The sequence below is a fragment of the Haemorhous mexicanus genome, chromosome 14 (genome assembly GCF_027477595.1).
Source record: "Haemorhous mexicanus isolate bHaeMex1 chromosome 14, bHaeMex1.pri, whole genome shotgun sequence".
In the NCBI taxonomy this organism is placed as follows: Eukaryota; Metazoa; Chordata; class Aves; order Passeriformes; family Fringillidae; genus Haemorhous; species Haemorhous mexicanus.
In genome coordinates, this window is record NC_082354.1 from 14,496,887 (window position 1) to 14,523,443 (window position 26,557).

Below are 26,557 nucleotides of genomic sequence, written 5' to 3' on the forward strand. Positions count from 1 at the left end.
TATCATACTGGCCTAGAAAGATGAGGAATGCCTCTAAAATTGCTGAGTTTGCTTGCATGGCCAGCCTGTGCTGCTGGCCTGGGCAAATGCAGCTTGCTGGTCTCTGTCCCCACAGCTGTGCTGGCCAGCTGAGGTTCTGGCCAGGCTGGATGAAAACAGCACTGATTCTAGGTGCCACCTGAGACTGCCTCATACTGAGGGTGGTACAGGGAGGGGACAGGAGAGGAGAAACTCTGGGACTTGCTTTGGTTACAGCTCTGAACTATCCACTGGTGTTTACTTTTCTGTGCAGGCATTGTGGATGCTCCAGGACAGGGACCTCAGTAGACACCAGAGGGTGTGTAGAGAGACCAGCAGGGGTACAGAGGCAAGGCCAGCTCCTTGGTCGGGTGCTGGAATTGGGAAAGCAAATCCTGTCTGCTCATGTGAGTGCGAGGGAACAGAAGAGCTGAGGCATGGCCATGAGTTCAAAAGCGAGGTGAGCCTTGTGGGGCAGTTTTGGAACAAAACCTCCTGAAATGGCTGAAGCCCTGTGGACAGAACTTGGCTTCCCTGCACCTCACTCAGACTCCTCTCAGGGTAAGAGATCCACGTCTGGGCATGAGCCTGTGTCCCGAACCAGAGCCCTTCTGGCTGTTTGTGCCTTCACAGCCCCCTGCGTGGCTTCTCAGCAGCCAGGGCAGCGGAGTCTGCCCACTGTGAGATGGAGGTGGCCGGACTGGGGACAGTCACTGTGGCTGCTCACAGCTTCCCCAGTGCTGATCCCTGCACTGCCGGTGGCTGTGTGCTGCAGGCCCTGCGTGCCCGGCCCCTGAGGCGTCGTGGCTGCACTGGGCGAAGGCCGCGGCACTCGCCCTCACCCCGCTCGTGAGCCTCGTGCAGGACGGGAGAGCTGCTTTCACAACCTGGATGTGTTGTCACTCACATCCAGACATTTCCTGTTATCTAACCTCAGCCTTATCTTCCCCATTCGCAGCTTCCTCTTGAAGGAGGAGCAGCCCCTTCAAAACCGAGCTGTGTGCCCGGGCTGAGCCCCCACCGCGCTCCTGCACGACCCTGCTGAGCCCCGCGCTGCCAGCCCGGCCTGCCGTGGCTCGGCCCTGCCATGGTAGGTGCCAGGTCCCCGTCCTGCCCACGAAGGGGGGCTGGGGACAGGGGAGCATGTGTCCTTTGGGCTTCATCCCAAAGGCCTGTGGGTGTTGGGACACCAAAAGGTGTGGGGTGTCCATGTTCCTGGCAGTGAAGAAAGCTGTTCCCCCACCCCGTGTTACACCTCGAACTTCGAGGGGTCTTAATCCCGCTTTGGTTTGGGCTGCTGCCCTTCGGTGCTGGGGCTGTGTCTGCCTAAGCCAGAAGGGCTTTTTGGTGGCTCCTTTCAGGGATGAGGTAGCATTTGGCTGGGTGTGCTTGGGGAGGGCAGGCTCAGGGATGGAATGCCACTGGTCCCAGCCAGAGAGCACTGTGCCCTGGCTCCTTGATGTAGAAGAATTGTGATTAGGAGTGATATATAGCCCTACTCAGCAGCAGGGTACATGTGTGTGTGCTCCCTTAGCTCGCAGACACATACTGCCTGTGAGCTGCTGGCAGTGGGAGATGTTGATCTAAATTAGTCATAGATGAGGCAGCTCACAATGAGCAGGGGAAGGTGTGGGATGGAGGACGGTGTAACCAGGGAGAGACCCTGTCCCAGCCATGTGTGAGTATTATCTTCAGCTCCATTTCTCACTGTCCCCATGGTTTCAGTAGAGCAGATGAAAATTTACTGCATTTACCATCTTCCCCTCTTTGGGTGTCTGGGGATGGGGACAGAGTCCAGTGTGCAGGGATGGGGGCTGCGGGGAGTGCAGGGGCTGTGGGAGCATGTGAGGGTGACCTAAAGGTTATGGGGGATTATCAGGCCCTTCCTGAGGGCTTTGAAGTGAACCAGCATTTGTCTGGCAAAGCTCCTTGATAGGAAGGTCATTCATATAATGGAGCAGGACAGCATCCAGTGGAAGCCTGCCATGAGAAAAGACTTATTTGTCTCTGTTATAACAAAGGCTTCCAGCTCCTAAGAGAAGCACAAGCCAAGGTTTCAGCTGGCCAGGGGTTCAGCAGACCCTGTTGCCACAGATCTGTGGGGACTCTTCCTTTCAATTTAGGCTGTGATTTGTGTTTCACCAAGGGGAGAACAGAGATGACCTTGATTCCAGTTCAGATCCTGCAAAATAAATGCATGCCTTGAAATGGCTGCAGCCTGCATCCTAGGGCTCTGCTACTCAGCATGTGAAAACCACACAGCCACACTTCTATGCATGCTGTTTTTAAGTTTAGAGTTGAATCAATCCCATAATCTTACTTTTCATTTATTTTCATTACAAGTTGCAGAACAGTCTGACAGCCCTGTAAAAATACCTGAGCGATGACGTGCAGTCTGGAGGGGACTTTTTGTGAATTTGGTAAGGGACTGACTTAAGAATGCAGGAAGAAAAATTCTTTCTGTTTGCCCTTCAGAGTATTCAGTAGATTGCCCAGTTTTATAACACTGAGCTTTTACTTGGTAATACCCATTTTAGTTTGAAACCAGAAGCTCTGACAATGATAAATCCATTCACATCAGATATGATCTCTACTGGTAGGAGTTGCAAGTTCCATTCCCATCTGCTGATAGAATTATCTCCATTGTGTCCCCACCCCTTATCTGTCCCTCACAGCAACATTTTAAGTGGCTGTTTTTCCCCTCAGAAAGCCACAAGGGGGGATTATTTTAAGCTTCAATTGCAGAAGCAGTGCTGCCTTGTTTTCTTCTTCCCCCTCCAAGGCCACATCTGTCTGTTAGACATCAGCCCTGAAGCTGAAGGCAATCTGGTCACTGATACCCGTGGAAGAGCCTGCTTAGTCTTTCTCTAGTGGTATTCCCACATTTTGGTATGGCTTAGAGTCCTTTGGGTGATCACAGGTTCACATGTACTCCAGTAGGCTGATCTTAAATCAGCTCATTAACATAGTTTTCTTATCTTCATGAAATGCATATGCTGATTTTATCCATTGCCAGATAGTTTTATCTGCCATGGCTGAACTGCATTTGGAATGAGGAGGCAGAGCACAGAACTGGTCACTATCTACATAGCACCCAAGGTGAAGGTGGAGACAGGGGAATGCCAGAATTGCAAAGCCTGAGTAGTGACTCAGTCTAGAATCAGATTTTACCTTTAAAGCTGTTGCTGTTTTCTTGCTCTTAAGTCTTACTCTACTCTCTTCTGGTTTTGGAGAACATGTATTTGCTATGCTTTCACCTGAAAAAACTTTTCCTTTCCAGGTATGTTTCTGTATGTGATATTAGATGGAATCCTATGACCATCTGTGTAAAATAGTCATAGAAGTTGGAAGTATAAATGGTTGATGAATTGTCCACTGTATGATACTGTTAATATACTTAATCTAATTCTACTTTAGTGTCTTTAATGGTCTACCTTAAAAACATAATTACAATCATTTCAGTCTTTATTTTGATACTAAAAGTAGCATGACTACTCTCTCACAAACTGGTGATGTGGGTCATGTGAAATTAAAATCTGTGGAGTGGTAAGGAAGCTAAAGCACCTTGCTAAAAACTCAGCTATATCTGGACATGTCCACAAGAAGTATGAATGACATAAACAGTATTGTGCCGAACGGGTGTGTGACTTAGGAGCCAGTATGGATTTTTCTGGGAGAGTTGTACAGTATCAGAATTTCAAATCTGTTTCTAGACTGATTTTCTAACCGTCAGCATCTGAGAAGGACACAGAACAGAGTAATACTGTGCAACATATTCTCTTGTGTATGTTTCATTATTTAGTTTTCTTTAGGTGCATTTCTGCATTTCCTGCACACTCCTGTTAAAAGAACAAAGGAATAACAGTATATTTGTGCAAGAAGTATGTGTGTATGTTTGTGTGAATGTGATATTCACCCTTAAAGGCTGGATTATGCCAGTGTTTGGAGGTGGAAAGCTCCACTTATTGCAGGAAAGGCTTTCTGTGTTCTCTAGAAATGAAGCAGAAGGGGGTTCGTTTGTCAACGGAAGAGAAAGTTTCACTTCACTTCTTCAGAAGTTCATTGTTTCCCTTTGTGGAGCTTGGTTTTCTTTCAGCATCATAATATTTACAGTATTCTGCCAAATGGAGAAGCCTCCAACAGAATCAGTGATGAACCCCTGTATGGATGCCCAGGAGCAAAGTTGTACTTCTTTTTCTGACTTTTGAATTAAGAGTGGATATTTTCCTCAGCAGAAGGCAGCGTCTGTTGGTGTGGTTCTCTCTCATCCAAAAAAGAATGCAGGAGGGGGAAATATGGGAGGATAAATGATGCTTTTTGCTAACTGGAAAAAGCCTGTGAAGTTAACAACAGTTTCTTTTCCCTCTGTGTGCCCAGGCTGGCATCCGGCAAGGCCACTGTGACCCCGGGAGCTGCAGTGTGGCACTGCGTGTATTTGACAAGCTGAGTCCGACACTCAGTGTGCAGAGTGTCAGTTTGTCAAATACCCCAAGTGAGGCACTGCCGAGCAACGCGATGCCGAGGGTGCAGCCCTTTCCTCCTGCTCTGGCAGGAGCCTTCTTCTCCAGGCTCGGCATTTCTTCAGAAACCCATCGAGGTACTGAGCAGCCCATCCCATTGTTCCAGAACACCTGAAGGATCCTGTGCTGCCAGGTTTCCCTTCCACCCCGGTTTTGGAAGTATCTGTTGGGGTATCCCTCCCAACAGTAAATGAGAGCAGAAGTGGTGCTGGTGCAACTTCTCTGCACTGTGAAGATAGGGAATTGTGCCCTAGGTCCTTGTTATTTGCATCCAAATACCATGCTGTTTTCTTGCACAGCATTAAGTAGCCAGCTGTAAATTAAGCTCAGCTAACAAGGATCCTGGCAACTATAATTACAACATCATGGCTAAAGGCAGCATTATCCATAATAAAGAATCTTGCCTTTGCACATGGAGTAATCATTTTATATGGAGTACAAGCTAATGAGGCTGCTCATTAACTTCCCTCTGGCCCATTAGCCTGTGAAAAATGCATGTTGGTTCAAGCTGTTTTAAATTAGGCCATGGAGTCCACTGCCCCTCCTGGGAGCCTTGCTATTTGGAGAAGACTTCTTGTTTTTGCATGGTTAGGGCAGTCAGCACTTGCAGCAAGGTTGCCTATTCTGCTATTTAATTAAAGTAATTCCCTCTAATCATCCCACTTGAAGATGTAATGATTGCTAAGTGTTTTCAGTAACTGACTTGTAGCATTTCAGATATGTCAGCATAGGGGAATGACAGGGGCAGCATCCAGCCCAGTTTTACAAATCAAACTCTGAAAGCATTTGACATGGAAAACTCAAGAATAAAAAAAAAATCTCCAGACTCTACTGACTAGTTTTAGGACAGTACCACCAGAAAATTTTGCAATATTTGAGAGTATTAATAAACTTGAATACTAAGCTTTCGGGCTTTTTATTGCAACTATTTCTTAGTAAATATTTTGAAGAAGCTGGAGTTTGTACTAAGCTGGAACCCATGAATGTATATCATTGCCTAAGCAAATTGTTTTCTGCTTTTTGAATAGCTTGTGCACTTCTGGACAAACATGGTCCACAAGTGGTCAGAAATGGCCCTACTCCTTGTGATTCACACTCCCATGGTCTCTCTCAAGCACCTCCACATGACTCACAGACACCACTCTGATCCTTATCACTGAGGTTAGCTTCAAAAGAGAGCAAGGTCTATGATTTCAGGCTTTGCTTTATCCCCAGTGGATCCTCCATGAAGCACACAGCCACATCACCCCAAGCCCTGCTGTCACTCAAACCTCGAGGTTTCAACAGACCCAGCCTGGCCAAGTGTTTGTTTATGCCCTTCATTCTTGTTTTCTCATGCATTTTCAATATTTGCTTCCAGTAGTTTGCCCTCTGCTTTTTAGATAACTCTTCCCTTCAGCTCCCAGATCCTTCCAGATGACTGGGGTGAAGGGGAAGAAAGTAAACCCCTTCCTCTCTTACAAGAACAAGCATCAAATTACAGTGGTACAAATTTCTCTGGGACTTCATCTCCCACCTCCCTGCTCTGCATACTTCTACCTGCAGAAGTATGGTACACACCCAGCAGTTGTAAAAGCCAGAAGGTCCCCTCCATGGGACAGGCACTACAAGGGGAACTGTGAGCCTCATGACACTGTGCTTGTTAGTTGAGACAGTGTGTTTTTGGGAGGCAGTGTCCTTTCAGGGCAGAAGCTGAGCTTTTCCCTCCCTTCTGCAGCAGAGCTCAGCAGATGAGCACAGTGCAAGGAAAGGAGAAGTTTTCTGGTTTGATAGTGATGCACCACAGCAGAACCCTCTGTGGCTTTCAGAAGAGAAATGTTCTGTTGGCAACAGGTTTTACTAGAAACATGGAAAACATGCTAAAGTAAAATAAAGAAATAATCACACACTTGTTACCCAGGGAGAAACACCTCAGGACTGGAGACAGGCTTCTAATGTTCCCACTCTTCTGCTACTTGTGACCAAAGTCCTGTTGCTGCCCTAACTAGAGGAGTGACAACATGGAGTACATGGGGGCTGGTCCATCTGCTCCCCCTTTCTTAACTCCTGTTGACTTCTTTCTCTGTAGCTTCTCCCAGGCTTTGTGTCGTCTGAGGAAGGTGTCCAAACCTTGTCAGAGCAGATGAGTGCTGGGAGGAATCACAAGATGGAAAAACCATGGTGTTACATAGTCAATGAGTGAACCTGAAGCTCAGAGCTTTTAACAGCAGGAAAACTTGCACAAAATACCAAGCTAATTGAAAATGAATGAGGATGATATTTGGGGGGGAAAGGAGAGTGCCATGTCATGTGTTTTGGATCTAGATTTGCTGAGGTAAGGATGGGGAAGCTGAGAAATTTTCAGTTCCCTTCTCACCCAGTATTGACCTTGCACCATATGGTACTGCCCTGCATGAGCACAGCTGCAGCTCTCCATTCCCCTCAACTCCTTTGTTCTGCACCACCCCTGGAACTGCTGATGCCAGCAGCTTCTGCAGCATGGGATCTTCAGGGCTGGCTGCCATGAGTCCCACAGGGACAGACTGGATCCTGTCTGCCTCCCTGGAGTGCAGCGTGGCAGCCAGCACAGCCCTCCCTGCATGGCTGTCACTGTGCTTGAGAAGCCCTCACAATATAGGCAGGAGATTTTTTTTTTTTATCTGATCTTTCCCAGCTCACATCCTGCAGTTCAGAGTTGTAAAGGTAAAAGTGTGGCTCTACACAGCACTCAGGCCACAAACAGCAAAGTGACCCTGCTGTTGGGCTGCTGACCCAAACAGAGATGATTCATGGCAGCAGAGATGAGCCTTGTGGGTGAAGTCAGGGCCAAGCAGGAAGGTGTGTGTGACTTAAGCTCAGCTGCTCCCCCATGCTTTCCTTGCAGCACCCACTGATATTAAAAAAGCCAGCAATTATTACAAATTTGATTTGCTAAAGCCAGGAGGCATTCCTCCTCCTTGCCAAGTCCCTGGAGGACAAAAGGATGCTGGCTGGAGGCACAGACAGAGAACAGAAGTGACAGCAGTACTGCAGTCCAGGCAAGATGCAAATAATTAACAGTGACAAGGCAAATCAGGCTGCTGAGTGACAGTGTACTGTAGGGAATGCACTGCAGCTGAAGGCAGGAATTGCGTCCATGTTGCACAACAGGCCAGCATTAGTAATCACACATATTGACTTACATCCCCCAGAGTAAATTGGTGTCAGCCTGTTGTATTCAGAAAGATCCCTTAATCACTATCCAAATGCCTAAAATTTCTGTCTGTTTTATCATGCCTCTGGCCCCCATACTGTAAAAATTAAATGCCAGCATTTCCTTCAACATCAATTCTTGTTTTTCAGGAGAAAACTAGTGGGTGACAGTTCAGGGACTCATTCCCTCTCTCTCTGAGCACTGAGCTCCAGTCTGATAGCAAAAATGGCATTCCTGGGACATCAACCTCCCCTCTGTGGTCCCTTTAACATGCTGCAACAACAACAACAACAACAACGACGACGACAAAAAAAAAAAAAAAAAAAAAAGAAAAGACTCAAGCACAGGCAGGATGTACAACCAGTATTTGCTGAGCTGCAAAATCCAGAGGACATCCATTTCCAGCACAATCCGGGCTCCTTGCAGCCTGGGATGTCTTAACAGGAACACACATTGGAGAGTATCCCTTGCTAGTGTTAGTGACTGGCAGCATGGCATCAACTACTCCTGGATTTACAGGCTAAAGAATTTAATGTTCTCGCTCCTTCAGATCCTTTCTTCCTGCCCTGGGTCCTTCAGGTTGCTCAGAAACAATTTGTTCTATAGAAGTGGGTAGAGTTGGCTGAGGGTTTCTGCTCCTGCAGGCAGGGCCTGGTCTACCAAAGACCAAAAGGTTATGCAGCTCCTCTGGGTTAAAGCAAGCAGTGAGAGCAAAACAGAGGGACAACAGGAGGAAGAGTTTCCTTCTGCTGAGCTCACTATTCAGTACCTGCAGCCCTGCATGGCTGCTCATATGGAAAAGCTGGTACTTTACAAAATTCCTTCTGATTCATATTGAGATTCCATTGCAGTCACAAGGTTCTCATACTCAGGGCTTTTCCTGTCTTTCATGGTGGTCTTTTCAGTGCCAGAGCATGTTTCCTCCTGTAGGCACTTAACAGGGGCTTCCACCTCAGGGTGCAGCAGGGCGACATCTGCAGTTCTGCGGCTGGGACAGAGAAACACTGTGAGAGGGATGACTAAAGCAGACGGCACTTCATTTACATCTTAGAGACAAGATCTACCATATAATCTGTGGAACAGCAAAATTCATACTATTCTAGTGAGGACCTGGGGGGCTCTGAAAGGCACTAGAAAGTGATGTTAAAAGAATTACACAAAAAGCAGCACTGGTTAATACTGGTACTATAAACATTCGTGGCATTATCATGTTATACTCTAAAGTTACCAGCAGACAGTCCAGCCTTTGGAAAGTAAATACCAGGAATAATTGAGAAAAATTTCTACAGATGGCTGTGGTCTCTGAGTAGGAAAGCAGTAGGAAGGTGTTGAAGATTGAGATGAGGATAGGGCAGAAGATGTGTTTGTATAACCATATGCTAATAGGAACTCTGCAAAGTAATACTTGGCCAAGCACTAAGACATGTTTCTTATAGAGAAACGCAAGTGTAGAGGAAACTTAAAGGAAGAGCTGAAAATTTCTGTATTTTGCATTGCTAGATAATGGCAAGAACTTCCCACAGAAAACAGGTTTCCCATGGCATGTGACAGGCACAGCAAAGCACCCAGAGTATCCTTCAGTTTTTCTACCATATTAAAGAACAGTCTGGCTATCACCTGTGACCATGTGTTAAGTCCTCATGTTGCTAACTAAACTGCCAAAGTGTTCAGATCCTCTCCCTGTAAGGCAAATAAATCTTTGCTTTTCACTGAGCAAAGAGGCTTTTTAGGAGCAGATACCAGTACAGTGCCCTCAGTCTTAATATCCCAAGTAGAAAATTGCACTCACAAAGCAACTTCATAAAGAGGTTCTGAAAAAAAAAAAAAAAAAGAATCGAAGATATGCATCGACTTGTTTTATGCGTCACAGAACAAAACCCACCTTCCAGGTGTTCCCACATTTAGGGAATAACCCTCCCACAGGCTTCTCTCTGGAAGGGATCAGCAGGGGATGGGAGTGATGGGGATGGGACTGTCCCTCCCGCCCGTCACCTCGGACCGGCCCCTCCATCTCCCGCCCGTCCATCCTCCCGGGGCTGCCCCCACCGCCCGCCCCGGCTGGGTTTGTCGCTGCTCACCGTCCTTCCTCCGCCGCCGCCGCCAGCAACCCAGCGCCGCCGCCAGCAGCGCGCCCAGCGCGGCGCCGCCCAGCGCGGCCGGCAGCCCGTACAGCAGCGGGGACAGGGCGAGCGGCGGGGAACCTGCGGGGGGACAGCGCTGTCACCGCGGCCGGGGGACACGGGGGCCGGGAGCCGCCAGTCCCCCGCTGCTTTGGACGGCCTTTAAATCCTAATCGAGAAGGGGCCGAGGCCACTTGGCGGTTCAGCCACTTGCCGGCAGTCAAAGAATGCCGGGATGGTTCAGTTTGCAAGGGATCTTAAAGGGATCATCTCGTTCCACGCCCTGCCGTGGGCAGGGACACCTTCCACCAACCAGGATGCACCAAGCGTCGTCTAACCTGGCCTTGGACACTTCCAGGGATGGGGCACCCCTGAGTGAAAACAAACAGCCAACTTCAGGCTGCAAACACCCGCACCAACAGGCGTGTGGGCGGGAGTCAGGAGCGCAGCTCCTGGCTGGATAATGCCTGGTATTTGGCACTGCAGCCGTATCTGCCACAAGCACAGCAGCCAGATTTGGAGCTGGTCTGGGATGATGTTTGCCACCCTGCCCTTGCCAGTGCAAATCTGGTGTTTTCCAGCATGAGACTCCACTCACCTGTGCCGGTGAAAGGCCCCACAGGAGCAGTATCCATCCTGGAGACACGTGTTGTTGGTACTGGATCTGTCAGTGGAGAATGGTGGATGCATTGCAGCCCCACTGGGCATCAGGAAAATGGGGTCTGCTCTGCCAGTCTAGACTCATCTGTTATCCAGTGTGTGTCTTGCCAGCAGGCCTGGAGCAGCATTCGGCACTCATATCCCCCTCCCCAACCTTTGCCCCACAGGTTCCTGGCAGCCCTGGCTGACATGATGCATCATGCCTGGCTACAGCATGGCCTGGGAATGCCTTGGCTTTGCCCTGCTGGCACTTGTCTAGATTTCCAGAGGACACTACCTTCACTCTCTCTCTCCTATGGTGACTCCCTGGCTGGCCTGGGGGGCTTTGCCATCAGCTGCACCATAAACTACCTGAGGTGGGAGGCCCGTGCCAGGTCTCTTGCCCCAGGCAACCTCCTTCTGAAGCCTCAACAGTTCTGGTCCCAGAGGGACAAAGAAAACATTTTCTTGTCCCCTCCCATCACCGGGCACATTCTCAAGTAGGGGTGCCAGCCTCTGGTGTTGCCTCTCTAGGTAATGATCAAGACACAATTCATACTCAGTATAGGTGTCTGGTCTGGCTGTAGAAGAGCAAACTCCCTGCCTCGGTCTTCTCATGCCCTAGAGGTGAATAACCCTGGTCTGGGCACTCACCTGTCACTCTGTGCTCCATGTCACTACTGCCTGCCTGACTGGTGGTTGAGTGGTGTCCCCCCGTGGTTCCCACACTCCTCCGCACGGCTGCTGTTGTTGTGGGCAGAGCTGCAAGGTGAGGGGAGGAGAGGCTCACACAGGGGTGTGACCACCATGGTGATGCTGCTGTGGTACAGAATTCCCCACAGGTGGGAGCAGGAGGAAGCAGCCCCCTCCCAGCTGACAGGAGGGGGATGCAGCACTGAGCCCTGGTCCGGTGCTGCTCCCTCCAGGGTGGGACTGCTGGGAAAAGCACCACAGGGCTTCAGCCAGAGCTCCGTGCCTGGGAGCTCAGCAGGCTCTGCCTCTTTCCCAGGCCACTGGGAGGTGCCTGTGCTTGGCTCTACCATCAGGGGCTTCACAGTTGTGCTGATCCAGTGACCAGCCAAGGAGAGCTGCAAGTTTTCTACCAGGCACCCATCATGGAATCGTTTAGATTGAAAAATTCCTCTGAGGCCATTGAGTCCAACCTGTCCCACACCGTCCTGCAGAGCCTGGAGGGGTCAGAGCCTGGAATGAAGTGCAGTGTGTCTCCCTGAGACACACAGCTGGTGGTGGAGAGCAAAGGCCAGCTTGGTTTGTTCTGCCACTGAATTACCACTCACTCGTTCCTGGTTCTCAAAATGAAGCCCCGATTCCTTGTCTAAACTTGCTGAAGTGCAGTGGGTAACATTACAGAGCCAGGGAGAACTTCAAAAAACCCACAGAGGAATGAATAAATGAATGTTTGAAGTAGAAGTCCTCTTTTGCATCAGAAAAGAGCAGTTCCTCCAAGAGGAGGAAACCGAATACAGGAAATGCAGAAGGACGCAGGGCTGTGTGAGAGTGCTGAAGGCGTTTGGCATTTCCTTCTCTCGGGGCAGGGCAGGAGGATGCGATTCCTTTGCCCTGCAGAGGATTCGTGCTGCCGGCCGTGCCGCGGCACTCACCTGTGACCGTCAGGTGCACAGCATCGCTGCGCTGCACGGCGCCGGCCCCAGCCCTGTTTTGTGCCTCGCAGAAGTACGTGCCGCTGTCCGAGGGCCGCAGGCTGGGCCAGGCCAGCTCAGCGCCGCTGCTCAGGAGCTCGGCTGTGCCCGCCGGGCCGCTCCGGAACCAGCGGTAGCTGATGGGAGGGGAGCCGCCGGCCTCGCAGCTCAGGCTGGTGCTGGCTCCGGCCGGCAGCGTCAGCCCCGGCTCCGCAGCTCTGATGATGGGCTTGGTGGCTGCCACTGCAACACAAAGCAGAGGGGCCCGGGTCACGGAGCCCTGGCTGTGCTGGGGACGGTCCCCCTACCGCAGCAGCTCTCGCTCTTGCTGGCGGTGCCTTTCCAGGAGGAAGCAGCTCGGCTCTCACATCGCCTCCCTGCACAGGATGAGCTCAGGTAGCCTATGCGTTAATCCAGGTTACACCAGCTGTGCCACCATTGCTGCCGCCCTTTCACAAAGTCCTGCTCTCTGGGGTGGGTGACCCCCTTGCAGAAGGAGGTTTTTCTAGCACACATTGAGGATGCTCAGGAAGGGGAAAAGGCAGACTTGGCTCACACAACATCCATCTGCTACAAGAACCACAGATATATTGGCTGCCTGCACAGAACCAGACCTGGATATTGTCTCAAACATCATGGGTTCAACTGTCCCATCAAGAGATTTATCTTGGGCTGTACACTTACTGGCTCCCTTCCCCAGTTCATTCCTACCCCTCCATGTGTTGAAGGTTAACCATCACAGCAAGGCAGGCAGATGCTTCAACCCCCAACCTAGTGTGGTGTGAAAGACTATTCACACCAACACTGGTCCCCCCTCCCTTCTTTTGAGCAAAACTGTACTGCTGGTTTTACCTTTGACAACTTTAACTGTAGTGGTCACCTCTCTTGTTATCAAGCTGTTATCTCTAGACCTCCAGATGATTTGACAAGTGTAGTGTCCACTGTCAGGCATTTCAAGGTTCTGAATGAGGAGTGAGGCATCCCCTGGGTTGTGCTTTGGGACACTGACTCGGCCTCGGAATTTAGAGAGCAGGATGTGGTCACCAGAGTCGTCCCTCTGGAAGATGGTGGAGGTGCTGGAGTCCCCCTCCACGCTCCAGCTGAGCGTTTGCTGTGTGAAGTCTTCTGAAGGCACATAAGTACATGGTACAGTGGTGGCTCCCATCCATGTGCCTGTGACCTGGTGGACACTGGACAGATCCAGGAGGGCTGCAGACACAGCAGTGGAAGGGAAGAAATGAGAATGCAGCAGGGGAGGAAATGTCCTCCAGATAGACGGGACTCACCAGGCAGTAGGTGCCAGCACGTGGCCAGGTCTCAGATGTGCTGCACACCACAGCACTAAGCCAGCCCGCGTCATCAAACATGGGGAAGTGAACATCTGCCTTGACCTCATGGCTATTTTTATTGTGTTTCTCTCTGGGCACTTGCCAATTCTTAATTCTTTCTCGGTACAGACAGTCTCCTTGTGGGCAAGGCCATTTAGGGGTATTCCCTGCAGTACTGAACCTGGAATAGGAATGGTGGACCAAAACCTATCCTTTTGCTTTAGCCTTGGAAAACTTCAGACCTGACCCAGATCAGCACCCTGCCAAGCATTCAGGTAGGCACAGGAGAAAAGTGGGCAGATTTTCTCCACACTTTCTCCCAATTTCTCCAGCTGCCTGCCCATGGATCCCATATCTCCTCTGGAACGTGCCTCTTGTAAGTAGAAAATCACCTGTAAATTTCATTTGACTTGGCTCATCTCTCCCAATACCCCTTATTCTTCTCCCCTTTCTCCTCCCTGGAAAGACATTGGTTATATTCAGCAGCTTTAGCTCAGAAGAAGTTGGTTGAGAGGCAGATCCCAGTAATCTGCAAAGCTGGGGTTTTTATGAAGAAATGGGGAATATATTTCAACCCAATTTTCTAAATGTCAGGAGCAATCCCGTGCTTTTGTATACAACGTGTAAGAGCACTTTTCTCCTATTTCCCAAAACTATCCTCTGCTGCTGCCAGTGTCATACATGCCCTGAGAAAGGGTATATTCAGTCAGGGGAATAGGAACTGAAGCCAAGGTCCCAGTCCCAGCTTTCCTGATGCAACCAGAGAGTCACTAGGCAGGAGAGACCAAGGGGAATCAAATGTGCCAGCACCTGGTCTCACAGCTCTTCTTCTTCCCAGGGTCATGCTAACAGAACAATGAGGATGAGTTATTAAATTTAGAATGCATATTCCAGCTTCACCAAGACTGTTTTGAGAGCTGGACACCACAGTGGGTCCCTGCCAAAGGTCCCAAAAAGCTGTATTCTGCTCTTGCCTTGGGGTAGGGAAGCTGACTTTCCCAATACTGCCCCATTTGCTGCACTCTTGAAAGCTCCTCATTATATCTGATGCCAAAGGAGACTCTCATGAATTCTCAGCCTCTGTGATTAATACAATAAGCTAAAGACTTCCTAATTGACTTGTCAATTAAAAAATTGCTATAATTCAAAAGATTTTTGCTATTCTCTTAGTACTCTGACATTTTTTTCTTATACATGGAAGCATTTACTCACCGTTGCAGCTGATGAAAGTCATCACAAACACCACTATCCGCCCAACTTCTCCCATTCTCCCAGAAGTGCAGGTCTGTCCTCCTTTCCCCAAGAGACTCCCACCCTCCTGGGACCAGACTGCAAGTGAAGAACACTTCCTTTTATTCTGTTCTTTGTCATCTAGGATCCTCTTTCTGAAACATCACGAGTCCATTTCACTGCTGAGTTAGGTGAAGGGTGAAGGAAGGAGAAAGGCTCTATGGATCTTTCCAGTCCCATTCCCTGTCCCCATCCACTTCTCTTGATGCACCCAGGACCCAGCTGCCTTTCTGAGCTGCAAGTGCCCATTGCCAGGTCATGTTGAGCATCACAGACTCTCTCAGCTCACATTTCTTTTGCAATAGTCCAGTTCACGGGCAAAAGTCATGTTCTGAATGCACACACGGTGTTTGCCAAGGAGGTGACTTCTGTCTGGCAGCCAAGGGACATTCTGAGTGTGCTCTGTAGGGTATCTTTAAAAGTACTTTCAGAAATTATCTAGGTGTGATGCACAGAATTGATCTGTGCTTACTAATTATTACCAGAAGGAGAAGGACTTATAGAAAGATAAGAAACACATATAGAGGCCAATCTACTGACCTAGTGAATTCTGTTATAGGTGTTTATAGTCAGTAGAGCAGCTTTTTGGGATTTATTCAATAGCCATGCGTTAGCAGATGGTTCTAACAGCTGCACCAGGAAAACAGTATCTTTGAGCAGGATGCAGATGTGTCTGAGGGACAGGGAGCTGTTTTCTACTGGAGCTGGGAGAGAAAGGTAAATGGAATGGTTTTGCCACAGCCTCGTCCCATCACAACAAAGACCTGTCTGCTGGGGATGAAACATTCACCTTGCAGCTGAACCCATCTCTGGAAGTGCTGCTCTATGTCAGTGACAGCTTATTCCCTCTCTGCTAGGGTAGTGAGAGCTGGAGATTATCTTCATTTTCCCAGAGTCAGTAGGGTAATGAGAGCTGGGTGGATCTCATTTCAGTCCCAGGCAGAGGCATGCCCACCCGTGGGGCCCTTGTTGACTGTGATTCCGAGTTCCAGCCTGCTGATTGCTGTGGTGGAACTTGTCTGGAGCAAAAAGCTAAATGTTGTGCTGCAAGACCTGGTGTAACAAATTCATCTAGGGCTCTGAGAGCCACCACCAGCTGCCATCCTGCTGAGGAAGAGGATGGAGGCAGCAACATCCATTCTTTTCTTGTTCTTGCAAAGAATGTCTATGTAAGACATTGAAACTCCATTTTTGCTGATTTTTCTTCTTTACGTCTTTGCTGCAGCTGCCAGTGGGGTACTGGTGCACATGGCCTGGGTCCATCTGCCCATGCTGCCCCTGAGAAGATTTCAGCAATCTTTGTGTCCTGCCTAAAAGCAAGCAAACAAGCAGAAAAACACTTGTTAAAGTTGCTAGCTGTGTCACTCAAAGAGGGAAATGTGTCACCTTTCACTGAGATGATTAAAACCCAACCCTTTCCACACCCTGATCCATGACTGGCAGTAGAGCCTTGTCCCAGACAAACAGTCTCCTACACAAAACAGTTTAAGAGAAGCTGCGTTTTTGGGAACACGCCCTGAAAGAAGTTGAAAACCCAAGATAAAACTGCTGATAGCATTATTTTTTGAACCGGACATGCAAGACTTCCTGAGGCTCTAATTATGCAGGATTAAAAAAAAAGACTATTTAACTAAAGCAGACATGAATAACTGTAGTTCCCCAAATGTGATGTACATGACATCTTTCTCTCCCTGGACACAGACACAGCTCCCTGAGTCACACAGTCAGCCCATTTCTTCCTTACTGAAAGGACTCCTTATAGTTTTGTATCTGAACACAAAAAGAAAAAGCCTTCAAAGTCTCAGACATGTTAGCTAGCTACCTGGTTTATTAAAATGCAGTATTTTATTCCAGTGTCTCTGCTCTGGGTTGAACTTGCTGCTCTCTCCCACGCAGTGCTGCAGGTGAGGCACTGCAGCCTGTCCCCCCAGGTACCCACCTTCCTCCCACACACAGGACAGGACACTCTCTCAAGGGTCATTTCTTCAAGTACCACAGCTCAGGCACTCTTTGTTCTGCCATTTCTGCTACTCATCTTGGGCTATCTACAGGTGACACAGTAAAGTCCCCGTGTCCCCCCATGGTCACTCAGAGCCTGCTCATAGGGACCAGCTCTGCTGAGCCTACATCTTACATTCATCTTCTGACAAAGTTTGCCAGTGGCCAGAGAAGTTTGTTACCATTTTTTCTGGTGATCAATGAGATCCTTAGCATTCAAGGAGATGAAATTCAGTGCCCAACTATGAGAAATTGACCAAAAAGTAGATAACCTAAGAAGAAAGGTCCTAAAGTACTCTTTTTCAACCATATGCACTCAAAAAAGAAGCAATTTTCACTTGAGACTTTCTTGTTTGGTCCAGCCATAGCTAACTGACAGATCTGACTCAACAGAGTGTATTTTACTGAGTACTTTCTGGATGTGCCTCAGAAGCTGATTGTGTGATTTCCTCCAGCCATTCACACCACAGTTCTGTCACATCAGATAATCATACATTTGTCAAAGCATAACATTGTTCCCTTCAAGAAACAGAAATTTGTGTAAATTAGCATTTCCCCTTAAAGCTTGTGTGACAGAAGAAACACGATGTACAAGTGCTCTCTCTGAAAAATTCACTTCCCTTCCCAGGAATTCCCAGGCCAATGACATTAGTTCTGGGTTGCTATTAGCTTGCCCAAATCCTTGTAAACAGCTCCTGATTCCAAGAAAGCGCCCCATGTGTTCAGTGTCTTCTGAGTTCTCGTTTCTTTCCTGGTGCTGCAGGTGGGCTGCACTCCCCCAGCCATCACAGATGTCCCTTACCTGCAGTCACCACACACCACTGCTGGTGCTCTCTGCAGTCTCACTCAGCACCATCGGATGCTGGCCTTTTTCAGGCTGCCCAGTTCCTCCTCCCAGTGCTCTGCAGAGGCTGGCTGAGCTCTGGGTTTGGTAAACAAATCTGCTGGTCTGGGATGAGCTGCTGTGACTTCAGCTTATCCTCTGCCACTGCCCAGGGTGCACAGCAGCTGCTCTTCTGCCCAGGTACACTCCAGACCAAGTCAGGACCTGGACCTTGTCCAGCTGTCCCACAGTGCATGCAGACACAAAACACATGGAGACCATAATTCACGGAATTATTTTCAGTTTAATGAGCTTGCCTTACAACAGCTGTATTTAATATCATCAGCTCCTGGTGCTGGCTGTCCAGCCAGGATAACACTGCTGTTTAACCACTTTTGGAGGGCTGCATTGTCTGTGCCTTTGCAGTGCAGCTGGAATTGAGTGATTTTGGGGCAAGCTGTGGGATTCCTTGCAGCCCTTACCCATGGGGTTTCAGCAGTGAGAGCTCAGACCCCAGTGTGACTGACCGCCCTGCTCACCCACAGGGAGGGGGAGGCTGAGCAGCCCCTGGTGCTGGCTCTCCTCCCACCACACAAAGGCTGGAAACACTGGTCATTTTGGCCAGATAAAGCAGTAAGTTCAGTATAGTGCTCCTAGCCTGGGACCTGCCTGCTGCAGCATTCAAAGGGCTTTAGTGGATAGAGGTGGTGAAATGGAATCAAGGAAAACAAAATCAGAGATTCTATACAGCAGTCTGTAACTGAAGTTCCTGCATTTTCACTGCAGGGACGGTGAAGGGAGAGCAGCCACTGCTTGTCCAACCTATTTGTCAGGGGCAGAAGGGAAAATAAATATGTATTTTGTCTGGGTGAAGGTGCTCCTCAGGACTGGTATCTGCAGAGCATTGTTGGCTCTTACGAAGTGTCCCCTACTTCATACTCAGATTCTTGGGGGCTGGCAACAGAGCCAGACACATTCTTATTTACTTCTTCAGAGACTTTGTTTTCACTGAGCTCCATCACATAGTGGTTTTCAGAGGCAGAGATGGGTTCCTCATAGTGACCTGTGCTGGAAGAAGCTGCTGCTCTTGAGTTGTGGCTGAAATCAAAAAGCAAAAATAGCAACCAGAGTAAACAGACATCTCCAGCCATCAGGATTTTGGCAGTATTATGGTCTGACCCAAACCTGTGTAAACTCGGGCCACTGGACTATGGCAATACTCTGAAGGAGAGAATTTTGTCCTTTGCTTTCTGGTGGCCAAAAAACTTTGGGCATTGTAGCAGCATCACTTCCAACCCTGAGAAAGTTTCCAGGGAGAGGCAGCAAAGGGCGTGCAAGCAATGAAAGGATTACCACCATTTCTTGCACAATCAGATAATTGCTGAAGAGAAATAAATATTTATAAAAAATATTGGAGGAAGTGTAAATTGAGAACTGAAAACAGCCCATATCCACTGTCTGGCTTATGGTATCTAATATTTTTTAAATGAAGATAGATCCTCTGAGGAGAAATGTAATCACAGCATTTGTTCCATTGCTCAGGTTCAAATGTTACTTAAACTGCTGCCTTACACACTGCTGGGGAAGCCTAGCACTGGGATGCTGGCACATCCCACTGTAATACTCAAGTCAGCAGCACTTCATACCTAGAGAAGTGGTTCTCCTTGTATTATCAGGCTTTTCAGTAAAACTTCCACAGGTTACAAGTAGATCAGGATGTGAAACCTGAGTTTAGAAATAGCTACAACTTCCTTCCTAGCTATGGTTAGAAGAAGCAAATTCAGCCAGGGATGTTTTGAGGATAAATCAGAGTATAACCAATGATCTCTAGAAGGGGAGTTCCTTTCCTCTGCATTTGGAAAAACACAGAGAATTTAGCCTTGGCAGTCATCCTCAGTAGCCCCCCCTGGGCTTAGGAGTCAATAAGCAGCTCTTCCTCACTTCTACAATTCTGTTCTTGCCATGAAAAGGATCTTTCTTCCCACTTTCTGTGTTGCTGTGGAAAGCCCACAAGCCATCCTACAACGTGCTGTTGGGCTAACTTTGAACCTCTTCAGCCAGACTGCTTAAGGGGGTTTTCATTATGACAGCTAATAGCAGTGCTTTTTATTTCTGCTCTGATACATCCCCCCAGGACTCAATGTGCCAGATAAAGGGTTATACTCACAATTTTACATCATAGACTTGAGCTGGAAAAGAAAAATCAGAATTTGTGTCAATAATTTGCATTTACGTTCTTAAAAAAAGAACTGCTTTGTTTTTCTTATTGGTTTAAGAAAATGACCTCTCAAGACAGAACAAAAATAACAGCCTTGGATATCATGTCAGGTGGGTGATGACTCAGTTTCCCAGGATTCAGTCCAAGAAAACAAAAACAACCCAGTTATCACACAACTGGGTTATTTTGATCCAATGTCAAAGATAAAGTTGAGGTTAGAAACTAGAAGTCCACAGTTTCCCCAGTTTCCCTATTCATTAGGAGTCAATAAAGAACAGTTTTGAAAGTGGCTATTTGGGATTCCTTAAAAAAAAAAAGAAAATATAAAAATAAGAAAAATGGCAAAAGGAATATCTGACAATTTTATTATTAATTGGTAGCATGGAGTCATAGGAAGGTCATTAGTGAAACAGAGGAGAAAATGAAGTCTGTGGGATCTCAAACCCCAAAGCACATCTGTGTTCTCCCTGCACAGCTGCTGAGGAGGGGGCTCCAAGGAACATTTGATCAAGGGGATTTCTGGTGGCAGTGCAGGGGGAACAGAGCATTCAGTGAATGGATCCTATGACCAAAGACCAGAGAGGAAACAAATTCATATGGAACAGGGAGAATTGACAGTGACCTCTTCCCTCGGGGTGCCAACTACAGGAACTACTGAGCAGCACCTGCTGCCAAAGGCACTTCCCAGCAGCAGGACAGGATGGACCCTCTGCCAGAGACTTTAAAGATTTGGAACTATAAGCCTGGCCAAGCAGGTGAGTCTGAGCCTTGGGATGTCTGTGAGGAGCAGTGGGAGACAACCATCCCAAGGCTCTGTGGCAGAGCAAGCCACACACCTTGGGATGGGCTGCAGGGCAGGGACTGAGCTGCCCCAGAGCCAGAGCAGGGATGGAGGGTGCAGCTCAGGAGCACCAGGGCCACTGCTGCCCCAGCCCCACAGCTGGTGCTTGGAAGACCCTCCTGGCTGCAAGGACTTCTCTGCCTTTTTGGATCTCCCACCATCTGTGTCATCTATTGCCTGCAAGATGCAGGTGCCAGAGCTGCAGCCAGTGGCTGCAAGCTCTGCTCCAGCCCCCAAAACCCAAAAAAAGGTAAAGCCATGCTGGGCATGAGTAAAACATTCAGGTTTTCCAGAACATTCTACTCACCATCTTTGGGCTTTCTAATGCAAGTGATAAGAGAGATGATAAGGAAAACCACAGCACCACAGACCACAGCAATCAGGATGACCAGGTACAGGGACAAGCCAGTCCTCTGGAATTCTAAAGCAATGCAACAGAGGAATTTCAGAGAGGGGAGCCCTCCTGGGTGACAGCAGCAGCAGGGACATGACATTTACCATGTCCCCAAGGACAGCAACAGCCAGCCCTGCCTGAGCAGAGCGGGCTGTGTCCCCACAGAGCCTTGGTGCTGTGGCTCTGAGTGGGTGCTGTGTGAGCCAGCACTGTGTACACCTCACCAAGGGACCCCAGCTGTACAGTGTCCATCTCATGCTGAGGTGACCAGGGATGTCAGCTTGGGCAGGGTAATTGCACTACATGTAATGAAATAAAGCTTTGCATTCAAGGATGCTGCTCAGTTCTGTTTGGAAAGTGTCTAAACCTGTCACGATGCTGCAAAGCTGGAGGATGTGTAGATCTGCTTGAGGCACACATTGAGGCTTTTTTGCCGTTTCAGTTTTGACAGTCCAAGATAAAAAATGGACTGACTGCTCAGGAACACAGCAACAACTCTGTGTGCCCCATATGTCAGCTTTTTTTTTAGCTTTTTTTTTTTTTTTTTTTTTTTTTTTTTTTGTTCTTCCATAAAAACATCCAGAGCCTTTTAAAGAGTCACCATGAATTATCTGGGTCCTTTGAGAACAGCTTAGTTAATGCAATTTGCAGCTAAAAAGGCAGAATAGTAATTTTGACTACAGAGCATCTGGTTTGGGTCTTTAATATTCTTCTCAGCTTGGTTTTGCTCTTACTTACCATGAATTGTTTCATTCTTCCCTGGATATCCCACACCACTCTCAGAAGTCGTTGCTGTTATGGGCAGATCTGGAAAACAAGCAGGAGTTAAAGTCTGACAGTGCACTTCCAACCCTCATTCTAGCACCAGGATATCTAGGATTTGAGCTGTAGGATCAGAAGAGAATGCTTCCAGCCCCTTTACAAGGCAAACTGCAGCAATGAGCACTATGTATACACTATACTATAGAGAGAGTACCACCAGTACCACATGGTCACTGGATGGCTACTATATGTGGTATATATACATATTTATGTATAACCAAACTGCATATTCACACACCAGGTACCTGTGTGCATTGGCACCTCTGTACACACACACCTGCAGTAGTGGTGGGGCCCCATGGAGTCCAAGAGATTCCTGAGGTACCTCCAGACACCAGCTCTGTTTGAGGTTTTTCTGCAAGAACAATCAACACCTGTCAACATCTTCCCTCAGCTTCCGGAGACAAACACCAGCTTCCACAATCCCCATGTGGCTGCTGGGGCACCATAAATTCAGATGAAACATAATTCAGCCATTGAAAGTTTCCACAAGCAGATCTGCTCTACTCCAGGCAAAAATTCCCACATCCCACAAAAACAAATGGGAAACCACAAGCCCTCCCTCAAACTGCTGTCCCTGGTCAAGTACATGGTTTCAGTTGGGTCTGAGGAAGCTTTTGCATCCTTTGTGTCTGCCACTGGAGACACCAGATCTGCCTCCCCTCAGCAGCTTCCATTCAGGACCAGATAACAAGCAAAAAACCCCTTTAGAAAAGAACCAAACCCAGAACATCCCATCCCATATGCTCAGCAACTCAGGAAATGACATTTTCAGCAGTCCTAAGACACGTAGAGCCCCTCCTACAAAGAAAACACATTAGCTCTCCGTGGATTGGAAACTGAGGGAAGGGAGATCTACTTTCAGAAACATCCGAGTTCAAAGCTGAGGCATGTGGACTGAAGTTCAGTAATGCCAAGACTCTGTTCCCCAGCAATAAAACCACTTCCAAGCACTGGTGGCACACTGCTCCAACACCCCATCCATGCCATCAGCTGTCACTGCTCTCACCCTGACTGGTGGTTGAGTGGTGTCCCCCCGTGGTTCCCACACTCCTCTGCACAGCTGCTGTTGTTGTGGGCAGAGCTGCAAGGTGAGGGGAGGAGAGGCTCACACAGGGGTTTCACCACCATGGTGATGCTGCTGTGGTACAGAATTCCCCACAGGTGGGAGCAGGAGGAAGCAGCCCCCTCCCAGCTGACAGGAGGGGGATGCAGCACTGAGCCCTGGTCCGGTGCTGCTCCCTCCAGGGTGGGACTGCTGGGAAAAGCACCACAGGGCTTCAGCCAGAGCTCCGTGCCTGGGAGCTCAGCAGGCTCTGCCTCTTTCCCAGGCCACTGGGAGGTGCCTGTGCTTGGCTCTACCATCAGGGGCTTCACAGTTGTGCTGATCCAGTGACCAGCCAAGGAGAGCTGCAAGTTTTCCACCAGGCACCCATCATAGAATCGTTTAGATTGAAAAATTCCTCTGAGGCCATTGAGTCCAACCTGTCCCACACTGTCCTGCAGAGCCTGGAGGGGTCAGAGCCTGGAATGAAGTGCAGTGTGTCTCCCTGAGACACGCAGCTGGTGGTGGAGAGCAAAGGCCAGCTTGGTTTGTTCTGCCACTGAATTACCACTCACTCGTTCCTGGTTCTCAAAATGAAGCCCCGACTCCTTGTCTAAACTTGCTGAAGTGCAGTGGGTAACATTACAGAGCCAGGGAGAACTTCAAAAAACCCACAGAGGAATGAATAAATGAATGTTTGAAGTAGAAGTCCTCTTTTGCATCAGAAAAGAGCAGTTCCTCCAAGAGGAGGAAACCGAATACAGGAAATGCAGAAGGACGCAGGGCTGTGTGAGAGTGCTGAAGGCGTTTGGCATTTCCTTCTCTCGGGGCAGGGCAGGAGGATGCGGTTCCTTTGCCCTGCAGAGGATTCGTGCTGCCGGCCGTGCCGCGGCACTCACCTGTGACCGTCAGGTGCACAGCATCGCTGCGCTGCACGGCGCCGGCCCCAGCCCTGTTTTGTGCCTCGCAGAAGTACGTGCCGCTGTCCGAGGGCCGCAGGCTGGGCCAGGCCAGCTCAGCGCCGCTGCTCAGGAGCTCGGCTGTGCCCGCCGGGCCGCTCCGGAACCAGCGGTAGCTGATGGGAGGGGAGCCGCCGGCCTCGCAGCTCAGGCTGGTGCTGGCTCCGGCCGGCAGCGTCAGCCCCGGCTCCGCAGCTCTGATGATGGGCTTGGTGGCTGCCACTGCAACACAAAGCAGAGGGGCCCGGGTCACGGAGCCCTGGCTGTGCTGGGGACGGTCCCCCTGCCGCAGCAGCTCTCGCTCTTGCTGGCGGTGCCTTCCCAGGAGGAAGCAGCTCGGCTCTCACATCACCTCCCTGCACAGGATGAGCGCAGCTGTGCCGCACAGGTGTCTGCAGTCTCTGTGCCTCTCTAAACCCCCCACACTGGGCAGAGGGAGGGCAAGCATATGCTGTTGAAATTTAGTCAAAGTACAGCAATAGAGCATCCCCGGGACTTCCCCACTGCTGCCTGCCACTGGGAAACATTGAGCCACGGGCTACAGATAGAGCCAGGGCTGAACTGGTCCTTGAGGAGCCACAGGTTCTCCCCTAGCTGCAGGGTGCTGTGTCCTGGGCACAATTTCTCTCTGACCTCTTTGCTGTTTCTTGCTTGAGGCTGACACTGATCAGCAAAATTCTTCTGCATGCAAACACACAGTCACTGCCCACCTGCTCTAATTCCCAAACGCCGTCCTGAGCCAAGCCTTCCCTCCTGAACAGCCTCCTTCTTGGATTTACCTTTAACAACCTCCAATCTGGTGGTGATCTCCTTTGCTATCAGGCTGTTGTTGCTGTCTCTCCAGGTGACCTGGCAAGTGTAGGTTCCTCTGTCAGAGATCTCCAGGGTCCGGATGAGAAGAGACACATTTCCTGGGGCATGCTTTGGGATGCTGACTCTGTCCCTGTACTCAGACAGGAGAACGTGGTCCCCAGAGTCATCCCTCCGAATGATGGCACCTGAACCCTTGTCATGCACCACAGTCCAGGTGATGGTTTGCTGCACGAGGTCTTCCACAGGCACAAAGGCACAAGGCAGAGTGACAGAGTCCTTCCAGACCCCTTTGATCTCACTGGAACCACTCAGGTCCAGAAAAGCTGCAGGAAGAAAGGAAGTTGAAAATTAAGCCACAGAGCAGCCAGGGGGAGGCAGCTCCCAGGTGATGAAGCCATGGCAAGAGCATTGGCAAAGAGAACCCACCAGATGAGAAACACAAGCAGGCAGTGGGGAGTGTGAGGGCTGGGCTGCTCAGGGGTGGGTTAACCAAAAATCAGTGTGGCATGAGACAGATGGGAGGTAGCTGATGGCCAGGGCACTGACTCCTGCCATGGGTGCAGCCTGGCTCTCCTGCTCTGCCCGGTGCTTTCCTGCCACCACCAGCACTGAGTAGAGCACAGACTCAGAGTTATCCAATAACTTGGGCTTGAGGGAAGGCGTTGGTCTAAAGTCCAAGTTGCAGCTCCCTGGTCCCAGCCAGTGTCTGCCCCCAACATCACCCTTGGGGCTTGTGAGGAACAGCAAAGACTTCCCTCCTCCACTGCCTTTTTGTATTTCTGAAACACACCATTCTCTCAGCCTGAGCCAAACATGAGAAACTTAAACCACTGGGTAAAGAAACCTAAAACATTTTTTCTTGTAAAAAAGCAGACCATTGCCTTTGTCCCGGTACATTTCCCTCACTCTGAGGACTGAATCTAAGCTCTTCCCAAGACAGAGCTGCCCCTGCCAAGCACAGCCAGGGCAGGGCCCTGTGCCCAGCCCACACTCACCGCTGCAGTGGAGAAGGGAGCTCAGGAACACGGCTGCTCGCAGCACCATTCCCATCCTTCCTGCAGGGCTGCTCCCTCTCCAGCCAGGCTGATCTGCTTTCCCCAGGCTGGGGTAAATCAGGAACACTTCCCTGCCTGGGCTCACTCTCTCACCGAGCATCCGGGACAACGGCTGCTGGTTTTTCCTTCCTCTTTATCAGAAGAAAGTGTCTCAGTGACCACCAGAGGCGTGGGCAGAGCGGAAACCCTGAGGAAGGGTGCGAAGAAAAAAGTTTAAGAATTACTTCTACACTATTTTGTATTTTCTGTTGAGTATGTTTTTCCCCCCTTTGGTTTTTAAATTTTTTTCCTTTATTTCTTTTGATTCCTAGGCAACCATTTCTTCCTCTTTTCCTCCTTGTGTTGCTTGCTGACAAATAAGCTTTAACGTGGAATTACACACACACAGGTCTGAGAGAGAAGTCATAGGGAGCTAAGCCTTCTAGGTCCTCACAATTCACTTTCTCACCAGCTTCTGTGACACCCACCACTATGCTTTAAGTTCATGAAACTCCTTAAATCTTTACATTACCAGTGCAAGACAGATGATTGTTGTAGGCCTCTTCTAGCTGAAATACTCTATATCACTCTACCACATTTAAGAGGACAAATTCAAGTATACAAATCTAAAGCCAAAAATTTCCCAAGAGCTGCAAACATCTGAGCCACCAATCCCACTACATCTCACAAATGATACTCCCTCCTCACAGAGCAATTTAGCTGTTTGCTTTAATTGGTTAATTGTTTTCAATTACAGGCCCTGATTGGGGTCATATATCCCTCCAGTGCCTTCAGACTACTGGGGAAACAGGTGAACATGGAGATGCCCAGAGAGAAAAAGAGGAACTTGTCACAGTAGAAA

The 26,557-nt window shown here is 49.2% G+C and overlaps 2 protein-coding genes and 1 long non-coding RNA gene across 8 annotated transcripts; 1 reads left to right on the forward strand and 2 right to left on the reverse strand.

Moving 5' to 3' along the window:
- The first annotated feature begins 1,009 nt into the window (after positions 1–1,009).
- On the forward strand, positions 1,010–5,441 carry LOC132333725 (uncharacterized). Its single transcript, XR_009488242.1, has 2 exons — positions 1,010–1,108; positions 4,396–5,441. It is a non-coding gene; the product is annotated as an uncharacterized LOC132333725 (long non-coding RNA).
- A 915-nt stretch (positions 5,442–6,356) lies between these two features.
- On the reverse strand, positions 6,357–14,823 carry LOC132333724 (V-set and immunoglobulin domain-containing protein 4-like). Of its 4 annotated transcripts, none has more exons than XM_059859106.1 (8): positions 14,671–14,823; positions 12,983–13,339; positions 12,092–12,373; positions 11,124–11,231; positions 10,429–10,494; positions 9,789–9,911; positions 9,500–9,521; positions 6,357–8,698 (listed from the first exon to the last, which is right to left on the reverse strand). In XM_059859106.1, the coding sequence occupies exons 1-8, from the start codon at positions 14,723–14,725 to the stop codon at positions 8,521–8,523; spliced, it is 1,191 nt and encodes a 396-aa protein (XP_059715089.1). In that variant the 5' UTR covers positions 14,726–14,823; the 3' UTR covers positions 6,357–8,520. The 4 variants fall into 4 exon arrangements, 3 of the variants coding, with proteins under 3 accessions (XP_059715089.1, XP_059715090.1, XP_059715091.1); XR_009488241.1 differs by having other exon boundaries at positions 8,562–8,698; positions 9,328–9,521; XM_059859107.1 differs by lacking the exon at positions 9,789–9,911.
- Positions 14,824–17,853: 3,030 nt separating this feature from the next.
- LOC132333887 (V-set and immunoglobulin domain-containing protein 4-like) lies at positions 17,854–25,824 on the reverse strand. 3 transcript variants are annotated; one of them, XM_059859432.1, is made up of 9 exons: positions 25,657–25,824; positions 24,628–24,984; positions 23,789–24,070; positions 22,854–22,928; positions 22,122–22,199; positions 21,761–21,829; positions 20,936–21,049; positions 19,737–19,758; positions 17,854–18,667 (listed from the first exon to the last, which is right to left on the reverse strand). In XM_059859432.1, the coding sequence occupies exons 1-9, from the start codon at positions 25,814–25,816 to the stop codon at positions 18,484–18,486; spliced, it is 1,341 nt and encodes a 446-aa protein (XP_059715415.1). In that variant the 5' UTR covers positions 25,817–25,824; the 3' UTR covers positions 17,854–18,483. The 3 variants fall into 3 exon arrangements, with proteins under 3 accessions (XP_059715415.1, XP_059715416.1, XP_059715417.1); XM_059859433.1 differs by lacking the exon at positions 22,854–22,928 and having other exon boundaries at positions 25,657–25,823; XM_059859434.1 differs by lacking the exons at positions 17,854–18,667; positions 19,737–19,758 and adding an exon at positions 19,781–20,349.
- Positions 25,825–26,557: the final 733 nt, after the last annotated feature.

Coding starts and splice junctions, on each gene's coding strand:
- LOC132333724 (XM_059859106.1), bottom strand. CDS start 14,725: ATGGGAGAAGTTGGGCGGATAGTGGTGTTTGTGATGACTTTCATCAGC. Junction 12,374..12,982: donor TACAGTTAAAGTTGTCAAAG/GTAAAACCAGCA, acceptor TTTGTGTTGCAG/TGGCAGCCACCAAGCCCATC. Junction 9,912..10,428: donor GGGGCCTTTCACCGGCACAG/GTGAGTGGAGTC, acceptor GTCCCCCCGCAG/GTTCCCCGCCGCTCGCCCTG.
- LOC132333887 (XM_059859432.1), bottom strand. CDS start 25,816: ATGCTCGGTGAGAGAGTGAGCCCAGGCAGGGAAGTGTTCCTGATTTAC. Junction 24,985..25,656: donor CTCCCTTCTCCACTGCAGCG/GTGAGTGTGGGC, acceptor TTCTTCCTGCAG/CTTTTCTGGACCTGAGTGGT. Junction 19,759..20,935: donor CATTAGAAAGCCCAAAGATG/GTGAGTAGAATG, acceptor TTTCTTTTCCAG/CTCAAGTCTATGATGTAAAA.